This window comes from Echinops telfairi, unplaced genomic scaffold (genome assembly GCF_000313985.2).
Source record: "Echinops telfairi isolate 266 unplaced genomic scaffold, ASM31398v2 ScPeMD7_8;HRSCAF=38, whole genome shotgun sequence".
NCBI lineage: Eukaryota > Metazoa > Chordata > Mammalia > Afrosoricida > Tenrecidae > Echinops > Echinops telfairi.
The window spans coordinates 963,162-975,488 of NW_022103905.1; the positions used below are offsets into that span (position 1 = coordinate 963,162).

Genomic DNA, 12,327 nt, shown 5'->3' on the forward strand with positions numbered 1-12,327 from the left:
CCTCCCCCTCTCCCATGTCCCCCCGGAACTGTCAGTCCCGTTGTTTTCTCCTCCAGATTGTTCATCCAGCCTGTCCTATCCAGACAGGTCAGGCCACTTTAGATGAAGGCCTTCATTGCCAACCTGATAGGCTGGGGCTAAGTTTTATCCCAGAAGTGTATGTACATAAAGTGTGAGACTGAGCAGACGCATCAAAGGTGTGAAGGAATGGAAAAAAAAAGGGTGGGGTTCTCGGAGAACCCCTACAAAATTAAGAAAATGCAATCAACTGCTGCTCTGAATTTTATAGTACTGGTAATGGAATCCTATAAACAAAGTCAATATATGCAAGCTAAAAGACTTCTTTAAAAAAAAAGAGAAAGACTTCTTTCTGTCCTGCTCGATACGTGTTAATTTACACTTCCTCTTTCTTCTGCTCAAGGAGTCCCAGTCTCACAGGTTGTGTTGGTCTCCTAATCACCAAGTCAATGGTTCAAATCCACCAGCTACTCTGTGAAAGATAGATGAAACGATCTGCTCTGTAAACATCTGCAGTCTTGGAAACCCCAAGAAGCAGTTTTACTCAGTACTATAGGGTTGCTGTGAGTCCTACATGGACTTGACGGCAGTGGGTTTAGCTTTGTTTTCCCTATTCCCTAGTCTCTCATAAATAAGCCAATTGAAAGTTCTTCAGTATGTTGATAATCTCCTAGTAGAAGGAACAAAACAGAGTCTAGTTCATCAGCTATCAGACTTCATGAACTATCGGATGCTCCTGAAGCTTGGTGTCCTCAGTGCAAAAGAGGATAGCAATACTCTCTCTACTTATTCCATGGTGTTGCTTTTAGGAACAAGTATGGAAGCATTCTATAAAACAAATAAAGGTGGTATGGTAGCTAGCCTCTAAGACAGCCTCCAATGATCCCAGCCTCCAATAATTTTCTCTCACATCATACTGCCATTGGTCTGCATGACCAACAGAATACGGCAGAAGTAATAGTATGTCACTACTGTGATTAGGCTATTCATTCAACATGGTGGCTTCTGCTGCAGGGAGCAAAATCTCTTCTCTTGTCTCTGGACTCCCTCTTCATTCATTATGGGAAAGCCAATTGTCACATCAACTTAGTGAGAAACCAAAGCCTCTGGCCAATAGCCAGTGAGGAACTGAGGTCTCCCACTCTGTGGGTAAATGAGCTTGGAAGTGCATCTTTTTGCCCCTGTTAAACCTTAAGATGATTTCAACTCCAGCTGGCATAGCTTGATTATAATTTCATTAGCTATTGTGAGCCAGAAACTTCCTAACTAAGCCACTCCCTTATTCTGAACCCTCAGAAACTTTGTTAAATAATATTCTTCGTTTTGTTTTGTTTTAAGCTGCTAAGATGGAGGTAATCTGTTATACAATTGGTACTATTAGGAGCCCTGGTGGGTTACCATTAGGCTGCTAAGTGCAAGGTCAGAAGTTCGAAACCTCCAACCAATCCTCAGGAGAAAGATGGGCTTTTTATTTCCATACAGAGTTAGAGGTTTGGAAACTCACAGGGGCAGTTCTACCCTGTTCTATAGTGTCACTGCGAGTCAGCATCCCCTTCACGGCAGTGAGTTTGGTTTTGGGTTTTTCGGCAGTATTATTACCCAAACTTTATCCTGAATCTAAAAATAATATAAAAATAAAGCACTAGCTTTCTAAAGGACTATCTATTATTGTTAGGTGCTGTCCTGACTCATAGCAACCCTATGTACAACCGACCACAAAAGGGTTATCTAGGACCAAGAAATGATGTGGTACAAGCAGCTTCCCTATTCTGTAACATCAGTGCTTAGGGCTATCAACAGCGATCACCCACATCACATAAAATACAACATATTCTTTCCCATAGCCACTATGATACTGGGCTAATAGACCTCGTTTTGAAACCAGTTTAAAGTTCTTTTCTTTTTTCCCATCTATACTTGTTCATTTATGCTAGTTTCATTGTGTCTCTCCATTTGCTGTCAATACATTATACTTTAGTTATTTCTTTTGTGAGGTAAAATTTGATATTTAACTTCTTGTTCACAAATGTTGTTGGGCATCTTTTTAGAAAGTATTGACATTAAGCCAGTATCATCAGTGTGTGTTGTGGGTGGGGTGAGGGAGAAAAGGGAGTGAGATGCTCTAATTTCCCCAAATAATCCCAAACTAATTTCTTCTCAATCTAGCAAATGTATCCACCTTTCAAACCATTATCTAAAAATCAAATAAACACTGTTTTCAGTGATTTCATGTATATGGATAAGGAAAGTTCTAAACGAGGTTCACAGATCTAAAATAAGAAATGAAGAGAACTTTCTGACTGAGGCGCCACAGATAGTCCTGTATAAATGAGAGAAAAGTGAAGACCAAACCTTACCATCTTTTTAAAAGGTCAGAATTACCCCCAACACTACTCCTTGAGTTACCTTTGATACTCAGAACTTTGAAAAAACTACTTCCAGGGGTCACTTTCCAATGAAATAACCAATTGACTCATAAAATAAACAATATCACTCATGAATACTGTGCTACTTTTACACGAATGCACAGAAGAGACAAGGAGGCTTCAGAAAGTTCACAGAAAAATTCCCTGTCTCTTACTTCTATTTTCCCACAAACTTTGTGAAACCGGTGTATATAAAAAATCATTTAGTTGTGAAGAAAGAGACAAAGCAAAGATGAGAAGGTATGGGTGTAGATTGGGTCTGGCCGGAAAGCAAGACTAACAGAAGTGGAACAACTAAAATGGAAATGAGAATGTTGATGCTATCTGGAAAACGTCAACAATGTCACTGAACATTATGTATAACAACAACAACAACACCTTTAATATGCAGATGACACAACTTTGGTTGCCGCAAGTGAGGATTTGCTGAGACAGATCAAGGAGTACAACCTTCAGTATGAATTACAACTCAATGTAAAGAAATAAAACATCCTCACAATTGGACCAATAGGTAACATCATGAGGCACATAGAAAAGATTGAAGATGTCAAGGATTTTGCCTTGCTTGGAAGGCAATATTCATGGAATCAATATTCATGGAAGGAGTAGTCAAGAGATCGAAAGACATATTGCATTAGGTAAATCTGCTGCACAAAACCTCTTTAAAATGTTGAAGAGCAAAGATGTTACTTTGAGGACTAACTAAGGTGTGGCTGACCCAAACCATGGTTGTTGTTTTGTTTTTGTATTTTCAATGGCCTTATATGCATGTGAAAGATGGACACTGCACAAGGAAGACTGAAGAATCAATGTATTTGAATGATGGTGCTGTGAAGAATATTGAAAGTACCACGACTGCCTAAATAAAACCAAACTGTCCTGGAAGTACAGACAGAATGTTGCTTAGAAGCAAGGGCGTCCTATGGACATGTTATCAGGAGAGATCAGTCCTTGGAAAAGAACACCATGCTTGGTGCAGTCGAGGGGAGGAGAAAAAGAAAGACCCTCAGCAGAATGGATTGACACAGTGGTCGCAATAATGGGCTCCATATGACAACAATTGTGAGACGGTGTGATGTTCCGTTGTACATAGGGTCATGATGAGTCTGAACTGACTTGATGGCACCTAACAACAACGAGAACTAAAGATTCAGAAGCATGCTTGAAGTTCTCATGCTAATTTAACATGCCAATTCTACCAAGCTCTACCATCCCATCAATGCCAACACACAGTGACCCCAAAGGACAGAGTAGAAATGCTTCTGGGAGATTCTGAGATTGCAATTCTTTCGGAGAGCAGAAAGCCCTGTCTTTCTCCCACAGAGCAGCTGGTGGTTTTGAACTGCTGATCCTGCAGTTAGTTAGCAGCCCAACGTGTAACCACCAGGGTCCCTGCAACTCAATAGGGGTAGGGTAAAAAGTATTGCTACTAGGAATCCAGTTCATATATGCATGAGTTTATTCCAAACAAAACATGTTTAAACATATCTCTATGACCAACAGATGGCTGCAGATAAATTTTCTCAGTACTACATTTGTCATACTGGGTTATCTTTTTTTAAAAAGGTCCAATCTAAACAGTGGCTTCCAAGAGGATCTACTGGGTGTGGTTAAATTCAAGGCAGAGAGATTAGCACCAAAGGTTACTGCAATTATTAGGCTTCCAAAGGGGTAATCATAGATTTTCTCAAGCAACACAGGATGATCACTGGATTTCATATGAAGAAGTTTCAAGTAAATGGAAAATTTTACTGGTGAGAAAAAAGCCAGCAAAATTGCACTAAGGAATTTTTTTCCATCTTGACAACGCATCTACTCATTCTTCAAGGGGTAACAAGAGTTTTCCTATGAAAATTTCATACCCAATCCACCCTCCAACCCTTGATGATCTTGTTCCTTCAGACTTCTTTTTGTTCCAAACTCAAAGAGCATTTTAAAAGATCATTAATTGAAACCCCTAGGAGGGTGCACATCGAAGAGCACAGAACTCTTTGGAACAGGGTTACAGAGATGGAAACACTGCCTTCAGAAGCTAATCCGCCTGCACAGAGAGGATGCTGAGAAACAACAGCTTCACCTTTTGATATCTGTTGAACAATAAAGGTTTTCATTATTTTGCAGCAATCATTTTTGACTCACCTTTGTATTAGTAATAAATAGCTCTGACATATTTTAGAATGTCAGCTCATTTTCCCTGCATAGCATCAGAAAATACAAAACAAACAAGTCCCAAGTGAAAAAGATACCAACACACTCAGTTTCCAGCCAGAGCATGTCTCATTGTAAAATATTCCCGTAGATGGTCAGATGACTTGTTACATTATCTAAGCTAGAGTATATAGAAGGGACCTAGACAGAGGTCCCTTGACAGCATTTTCTATTGTCTCTGTTTTTAGTCAGAAAAGCAAAAACTTACGCTTTGAAAAAGAAAACTCTAAATTTAAGCTTCAAGAAGAGAATAAAAATAAATATATTATTTTCATCCATTGGTCAAATTTTCTGGGTCAAGAACAAGAAAATAAAGGATACGAGGAGACTTTTAACACCTTAGAAATAAGTATACAAGTGATACATCTATTTCAGTAGTGAACAGTAAGAATATTTTAAAAATTATCTGAAAATAAAGTAAAATATTATTTTTAATCATTTTATTGGGGGCTTGTACAACTCTTATCACAATCCATCCATTGTGAAGCACATTTGTACATTGTTTGCCATTATCGTTCTCAAAACATTTTCTTTCCACTTGAGCCCTCAGCTCCTCATGTTTTCCTCTCCCTCTCCCAACCTCCCTCCCTCATGAACACTTGATAAGCTATAAATTATTATTTTGTCATGTGTTACACCAGGGGTCCTCAAACTTTTTAAACTGGGGGCCACTTCACTGTCCCTCAGACTCATTGGAGGGCCAGACTATAGTTTTAAAGAAAAAACTATGAACAAATTCCTATGCACACTGCACATATCTTATTTTGAAGTAAAAAACAAAATGGGGCAAAAACACCGGCAGGCCGGATAAATGTCCTCGGTGGGCCGCATGTGGCCCACAGGCGGTAGTAAAACTGAAGACATTACAGACAATGTAAAGAGCGCCATGAAAAAAATATTTGCAGACAAGACAGTATTGATGGGAGAGGACAAAAAAGAAAAAAGGCAAGAGAAATGGAGCAAAGCCTTTGGGAAATCCTTTCTAGGCTCATGAGGTAGGGGGGAGCGGGGAGGGAGGGGAAAAATGAGGACCTGATGCCGAGGGTTTAAGTGGAGAGGAAATGCTTTGAGAATGAGGGCAATGAATGTACAAATGCGGTTTACACAATTGATGTATGTATGGATTGTGATAAGAGTTGTATGAGCCCCTAATAAAATGATTTAAAAAAAATCCTTTCTGAAAGGAGGCTACCCAGAACGCTACAGGAACAGGCTTAGGCAACAGTCAGTGCAAGGCCTAACAGAGTCACAGAGAAGACTACAGGAGAGAGAGGCAGAGGGACACAGACAATGTGGAGAAGAAGGCGGCCTGTGGGAGGAGGGGAGGAATGAGTTGGACCTGTGTCTAGTCCACATGGTTCCTTTGTACAAGTTGGAAAAGGGTGCCCCTCGACGAGGGGACATCACGATGCCGAGTTTGGCAAGCAAAGTCTGGGCTAGATTTTTAACCTAACTTGTTCCCTCTGTGCTGTGAACAACCTGCATAACTGAACAAAGACATCCTGGGAACGTAAGAAAAACTAACAGCTTTTGGAAGAAGCAGGTACATGGTTTTATTTCCCTAAAGTACAGATAAATTCTTACAGAGCTTTTTTTGCAAATTGAAAACCCTCTGGCAGCTTAATGATTTGCACCTGCATGTAAAATTATGTTCTAATGGAAACATTTCAACTGGGAACAAAATGGAATTTCTGGCTAGCTGGAAGGGAGGTGCGCTACATTATAAGGGATGTAAAGGAAGCTGTCAGCTACTACTCATCATGTAAGGACATATGTATCTGCTGGTGTCCAAGATGTGTGTACACAGCTCCTTACTACTGGGAGGCTTTTCAGAGCTTCTGCTCACAAAGCCACAGAGAGCATCACTATTTTTTAAAAATCATTTTACTGGGGGCTCGTACAACTCTTAACACAATCCATCCATCCATCCATTGTGTCAAGCACATTTGTACATTTGTTGCCCTAATCATTCTCAAAATATTTGCTTTCTACTTGAGTACTTGGTATCAGCTCTTTTTTTTTTCTGTTCCCTCTCTCACCATCCCTCCCTCACAAACCCTTGATAATTTATAAATTAGTATTTTTTCATGTCTTACATTGTCCGATGTCTCCCTTCACCCACTTTTCTGTTGTCATACCATGTAGATCACTGTGGTCAATTCCCCCTTTCTTCCCAACCTTCCCCGACCCCTCCTGATAGAGACTAAAGGTAAACAGCGGGGCTTCTTCGAAATGTCCCTCTGCAGAAGCGATGTATCATAGCTGCCTTTGGCTGCTTATTAAAATGTAAGTTCCTGGGCTGGCTCTGCCCTAGACCTCTTGATGCAGAAGTTTTGGAAGTGAAGCTGGGACTCTGCAATTCACACGATGGCCACCAAAGCTGGAAAACTACTATTTTACAGGACTATAAAATAGAAAAATCTGGGTTAAGAAAGGGAATAAAAGGATTGGGCCTAAAAAATGTGCAATGTAAAGTATAAACCATAAACAGTTAAATAGATGCCTTCCTTATCAAATTATGGTGCAGATAAAAAAAAACCTGGAATTAAGAGATATTTTAAAATAACAAAACATATCACACATCATGCACACAGACACTGCTCATTCTTGTGGCCTAATTGTAAATATTATGAAATTAGGTTGTCATGGCATTTTGTATATCAAGTTGCTATAATAAAAGGAAACTTAAAAAAATACTTATTGGGTAAGGTGACCAGACATCCCGTTTTTGGCGGGACAGTCTTGATTTTAAAAATTTTTCCTGTGTCCCGCGGCGTTTTAAAAAAGACTCGATTTTTGGAAAGAATGCACAAGCTGGGGTACACAGTTTTCGGCTGCCATGTGGCTATTTCGCCAGGATATGAGTTTTATCAATGGTGTCCCGCTTTTGTCCCGCTTTACCAGTGTTAAAATCTGGTCACCTTAATATTGGAAGATGACTATAGAATTTAGTTCAAATATCTCCCTGTGCCTGTTGGTCAAATTTAGCCTTCTATAGAAGAATAGTAGTTGATCAACTGTTAGTATTTTTTTAGGAGCATGCTTGAGTGGATAACGGAGTAAGGACATGAACAAATCCCTTACCGCTGTGAGGGGTCCTTCTGCTTGTGCCTCCAATGGGCTTGTGGATGTTGCTGCAATAAACTGACTCACAATTCCAGCCTGGAGTCCCAGTCTATCTGTGTATTGCTCTGACGCAGCAGTGGCAGGGCACTCTCCCAACAGTGCTAAGAGCACACCTGAGGTTTCCTTCTTTAAATGATCATTTTCCTCCCAAGGACCTAATCCGAGCTTTTCACCCTGAGGCGATTCTTCCAGGACTTGAAGCACTTCAGGTTCCTCATCAGAAGGGCTCCCAGTTGTTTTATGCCCTAAAGCCTCATTTGTCCTAAAATCTCGAAGGTCATGTTCCTTGTCCACAATCACCCATTCTTTGGAATCCACCTCCTGCTTGCAGGAGCTCAGGTTGACTGCTATAAATCCATTGCTACCAGCACCATCTGCCTGCTCAGGAGTGTTGGCAGAAGCAGGCTTGGAAGCATCTGGAAGATATTCTTCATCGTAATGCCAGATGTGGTCCATACGTGATACAGCAGGAACACAAGGCTTATGAAGCTGAGCAGGGAGAGTAGATTGTTTTCCCGCACTGGAATCTTTCTGCATCTTCTCCAGGCTTAAAGAAATGGAGAGAAGTTACACAACTATCCTTGGAAAATATCCAGTCCATAACCTACAGGGTTCTACACAGACTAATATTCACACAGAGAAAAGAGACAAAAGATAGAATATAAGGAAAAGTTCCACAGGCTGATAATGCTCTTTCCCACCTGCCATCATCTTGTTCTGATAGCTAAAGCCCAAGGGAGGAGGATGTCTCTCCAGCTCCAGGGCAGGAGAGAAGCCTAACTGGGGTTGATGTGTGTGATCCACTTCATCTTTTTTTTTTTTGCCAATTCAATCACAATACCCTCTGCCCCCTGTTCTCTCTCTGGGACTGAGGAACATCCTACCCAAGGGCTACTGCCTCACCAGAAGCCCTATAAAGGAAATGAAAAAGCTTGTAAAAGTAAGCAAATACTTTCTGCATCTATCTTCAGAAATGTACATAAATGTATACTAATTCACATAAATATTTCTAATGATAGGTCTTTAAAAAATAGGACTCAAGAGAAACAGACATTATACCTATTCAACAAAACCCAGCCTATTATGCACACACAGGACCTGCTCAACCAGTCTACTATGCACACACGAAGGGTCGGTGGTGGTGGTGGTAGGGTGCAATAGTTTGGGAGAAGCTTCGGGGAATATTTGCTGGTTAAAGGGAAATAGTTCAACTAGTGGTATTTAACTGCACTGGCTTCTGAGAATCGAACTCATCTGCAGGGAAGCATAATTCAAGAAGTAATTTTTTTCTTAAGGTTGTGATTTGTTGTTGTTCATCATACAGTTGACCTCTTACAGACTCTATTAAACAAGAGAACTGTCCCATAGGGTTTCCTAGGTTGTAATCTGCATGGGAGCAGATCACAAGGTCTTTTCTTCTGCAGAGTAGAGATGGACTTGAACCAATGACTTTGTGGTTAGCAGTCAAAGCACTTAACTATTGTGCCATCAGGGTCCCAAATTTGTGATTAGGTGCCTCAATTCCTACAACTGTCCCCTATGTACTCTAGGTTCTGGCTTGAGTGGTTATTGGGTTTAAAAAAAAAATTTTTTTTTAATTACTCAACTCTCTTATGTTAAAGCTTTGTCCTCAGCACGAATTCTTTAAGTTACATTATTTTAATAGATTAATTTACCTAATCAAATTTTTATCTTTACTATGCTTATATTTATTCCTAATCTTAGCCACAAACCAAAATATTTAAAACACTGCCTTGACCTTCATCTACGCTTTTGCTCTTGTCAGCATGTAGACATATGCTTATATCACACAGCTGTGAGACTGAACGAGCACAATGTGAGGAATACACTGATGAGAACAATTATTGCAGGATCTGAACTGGACAAGCCCAGGAGTGGGTGTAATGTTTCAAGATACAGGAACTACTGTGTTAATCAAATCCAGGATCCTTTTAATGTAGTATTTCATTGCTGATAGTAACCACCAAAGATGTACCATGGGCAGTTATGATATTAAAACTAGCTCAAGTCTTAACAACTATTGAAACCTTCAATTCTTTAAAAAAATTTTTTTCAATTCTTAAATATATCCAAAATTAAAATTTTTTTCACCTCTATCTTCTGCTAGCAAAATTTCTTATAGAGACAATGGGCCTCATAATCATAAACTACAAACTCTGTTACCTATGTTTAGCTCTCCAAAGTTCCACCTTTTCTTTCTTTCAGTGTGGAATGTTAAGTTCGGGAGGGCAAAAATAACTTATTCATGTTGAATTTTCCTACATAAACCTTGCTCATAGTAGGACTTTACTAAACTGGATTGAACTGCTGGTCCTGTGCATACATCTGACTTTTCCCCTCCTTCACGTAGGTAGGAATCCTTCCTGCCAATTACTATAAACTCTCTCTTTATTCAACACTACATTTTCTCTATTCCAAGAAAAGTGATCACCTTCTACGTAAAATCACCTTCCCACAAAAACGTTCATTTAACTTACACCTAGTGCTAAGAAATTACGAGTTCCCACTACTCTCCAAAACCAAAGGATGTGCTAGGGAACTTGAAATACTATCAGAAGACAATTCATGTTAAGGGTTAGGAAGCTGGTATTTAAAAGGATGGATAACGATAACAGCTTAATCTAATTAGTGTTATTAAAAATACCAAGTGTCGTAAAGATTTTACTGTACTGGAAATAAGAAAACGTTTTAGTAGCTTTAAAAAGAAAAACCATTTTATACCAGGCCTCAAGAAACTTGTCCGTGTCTGGCTTTGGCTCCAATGTCAGACGTTTTTCCAACTCAAAGCTATGGATGGAACGTAACTTTCGCACCAGTGGAAGATCTCTGTCTGGCTGAGTAATCTCTGAGCGGACCCGAATGGGTGAACCCAGACTTGGAGCATTCAGCATACCATTTCCTTGGCCATGGCTGTTTTCTTCTTCTGTAGTAGCCTGGACAAAATAGAAAATAAAACCATGAAACACATTTCAGATCCTATACAAGAGAGGGATGACTGAAACCTTTCAAAATAAAACACACGACTGGGATGTGTTCTCAGAAAATTAGGTTATTTTGAGTACCTAACTTGATTACATACCTGCTGCTGCTGCTGCTTGTTGCTAAGGAATCAGTTCCTACTCAAGGCAACCCCGTGTGTGTGGCACAGAACATCTCAATTATGTCTACATAGCAGATTGCCAAATCTGTCTCCCATGGAACTGCTGGGTGGATTTGAAACACTAACCTTTTATATTCAAGCACATAATCCTTTGTGCTATCTAGTACCATTTATTACATGAGTTTTATTAATTCAGTCTGTTTCAGTATTATTTGCATTTTGGAACTTTGGCCTTTTTTCACCTCTGGGGTGGGTAAATGGGGGAGGGATTTACAGGAATAAACCACCATATATACTCGAGTACAAGCAGACCCAAATATCAGTCGAGGCACCTAATTTTACCACAAAACTGCATTCAAATGTGCTGGAAAACTTGGCTTATACTCGAGTATAAACAGTATCTAAAAAACTAATGACCTTGGCTATTTGCCTATTTGCACTAATCTGACTAGTTGCTTCCAAGGATCTCATTCCACTACACTATTAAAACACTCTCTTTAAACTAGTTTCACAAGAGGTACCAGGTGATGCTAAAGTTGAGTAGTTCCTGCTTCATTTCCCCTTTTAAAGCAAAACAAAAACTCTGAGGCTACAGCAATAAAGAGCTTGGGTAGAACAGAAGGGATGAGACTGCCTAAGGACAAACCTCTAAAAGAAACACACACCCAAAAGACCAAGCCCATTGCCACTGAGTGGATTACAACTCATAGCGACTCTATACAAGATTTCTAAGACAATAAATCTTTATAGAAGCTTCACCTTTCTCCTGAGGGGTGGCTAGTAGGTTTGAACTGCTGACCTTGGTTAGCAACCCAATGTCTAACCCACAACACTGTCAATACTCCTTTAATGACAGATTTCTTTCTTTTTTTTTTTTTAAGGGCAGATTTCTACAGCAGCACAATGAAAGATCAGGAAAATCAAACCATCAAACCTTGGGTTGGGAGTAGAGTGAGCAACAGGACTTCTTTTTTAAAAAAAAAATCATTTTATTGGGGGCTCATACAATTCTTATCACAATCCATACATACATCGATTGTGTCATACACATTTGTACAATTGTTGCTATCATCATTCTCAAAACATTTGCTTTCTATTTGAGCCCTTAAGCTTAGCTCATTTTCCCCCTCCCTCTCCCCCATGAACCCTTGCTAATTTATAAATTATTATTATTTTGTTATATCTTATGTCTAGACCCTTCACCCACTTTTCTTTTGTCTGTCCCCCAGGGAGGAGGTTATATAAAGATCCTTGTAATCGGTTCCCCCTTTCTACCCCACCTTCCCAGTATGGCCACTCTTACCACTGGTCCTGAAAGGATCATCTGTCCTGAATTCCCTGTGTTTCCAGTTCCTATGTGTACCAGTGTACATCCTCTGGTCTAGCCAGACTTGCAAGGTAGAATTGGGATCATGATAGTGGGGGGAG

At 39.8% G+C, this 12,327-nt stretch overlaps 1 protein-coding gene across 2 annotated transcripts in view; it reads right to left on the reverse strand.

Annotated features, from left to right (window-relative positions):
- Window positions 1-12,327, reverse strand: part of TTBK2 (tau tubulin kinase 2) — a 202,924-nt gene that overhangs the window by 20,852 nt on the left and 169,745 nt on the right. For both annotated transcript variants that reach the window (XM_004709382.2, XM_045286486.1), the window contains 2 exons: window positions 10,521-10,732; window positions 7,737-8,325 (listed from right to left, as the gene is read on the reverse strand). In XM_004709382.2, coding sequence (XP_004709439.1) covers window positions 7,737-8,325; window positions 10,521-10,732 — 801 coding nt within the window. The remainder of the gene's footprint in view (window positions 1-7,736; window positions 8,326-10,520; window positions 10,733-12,327) is intronic.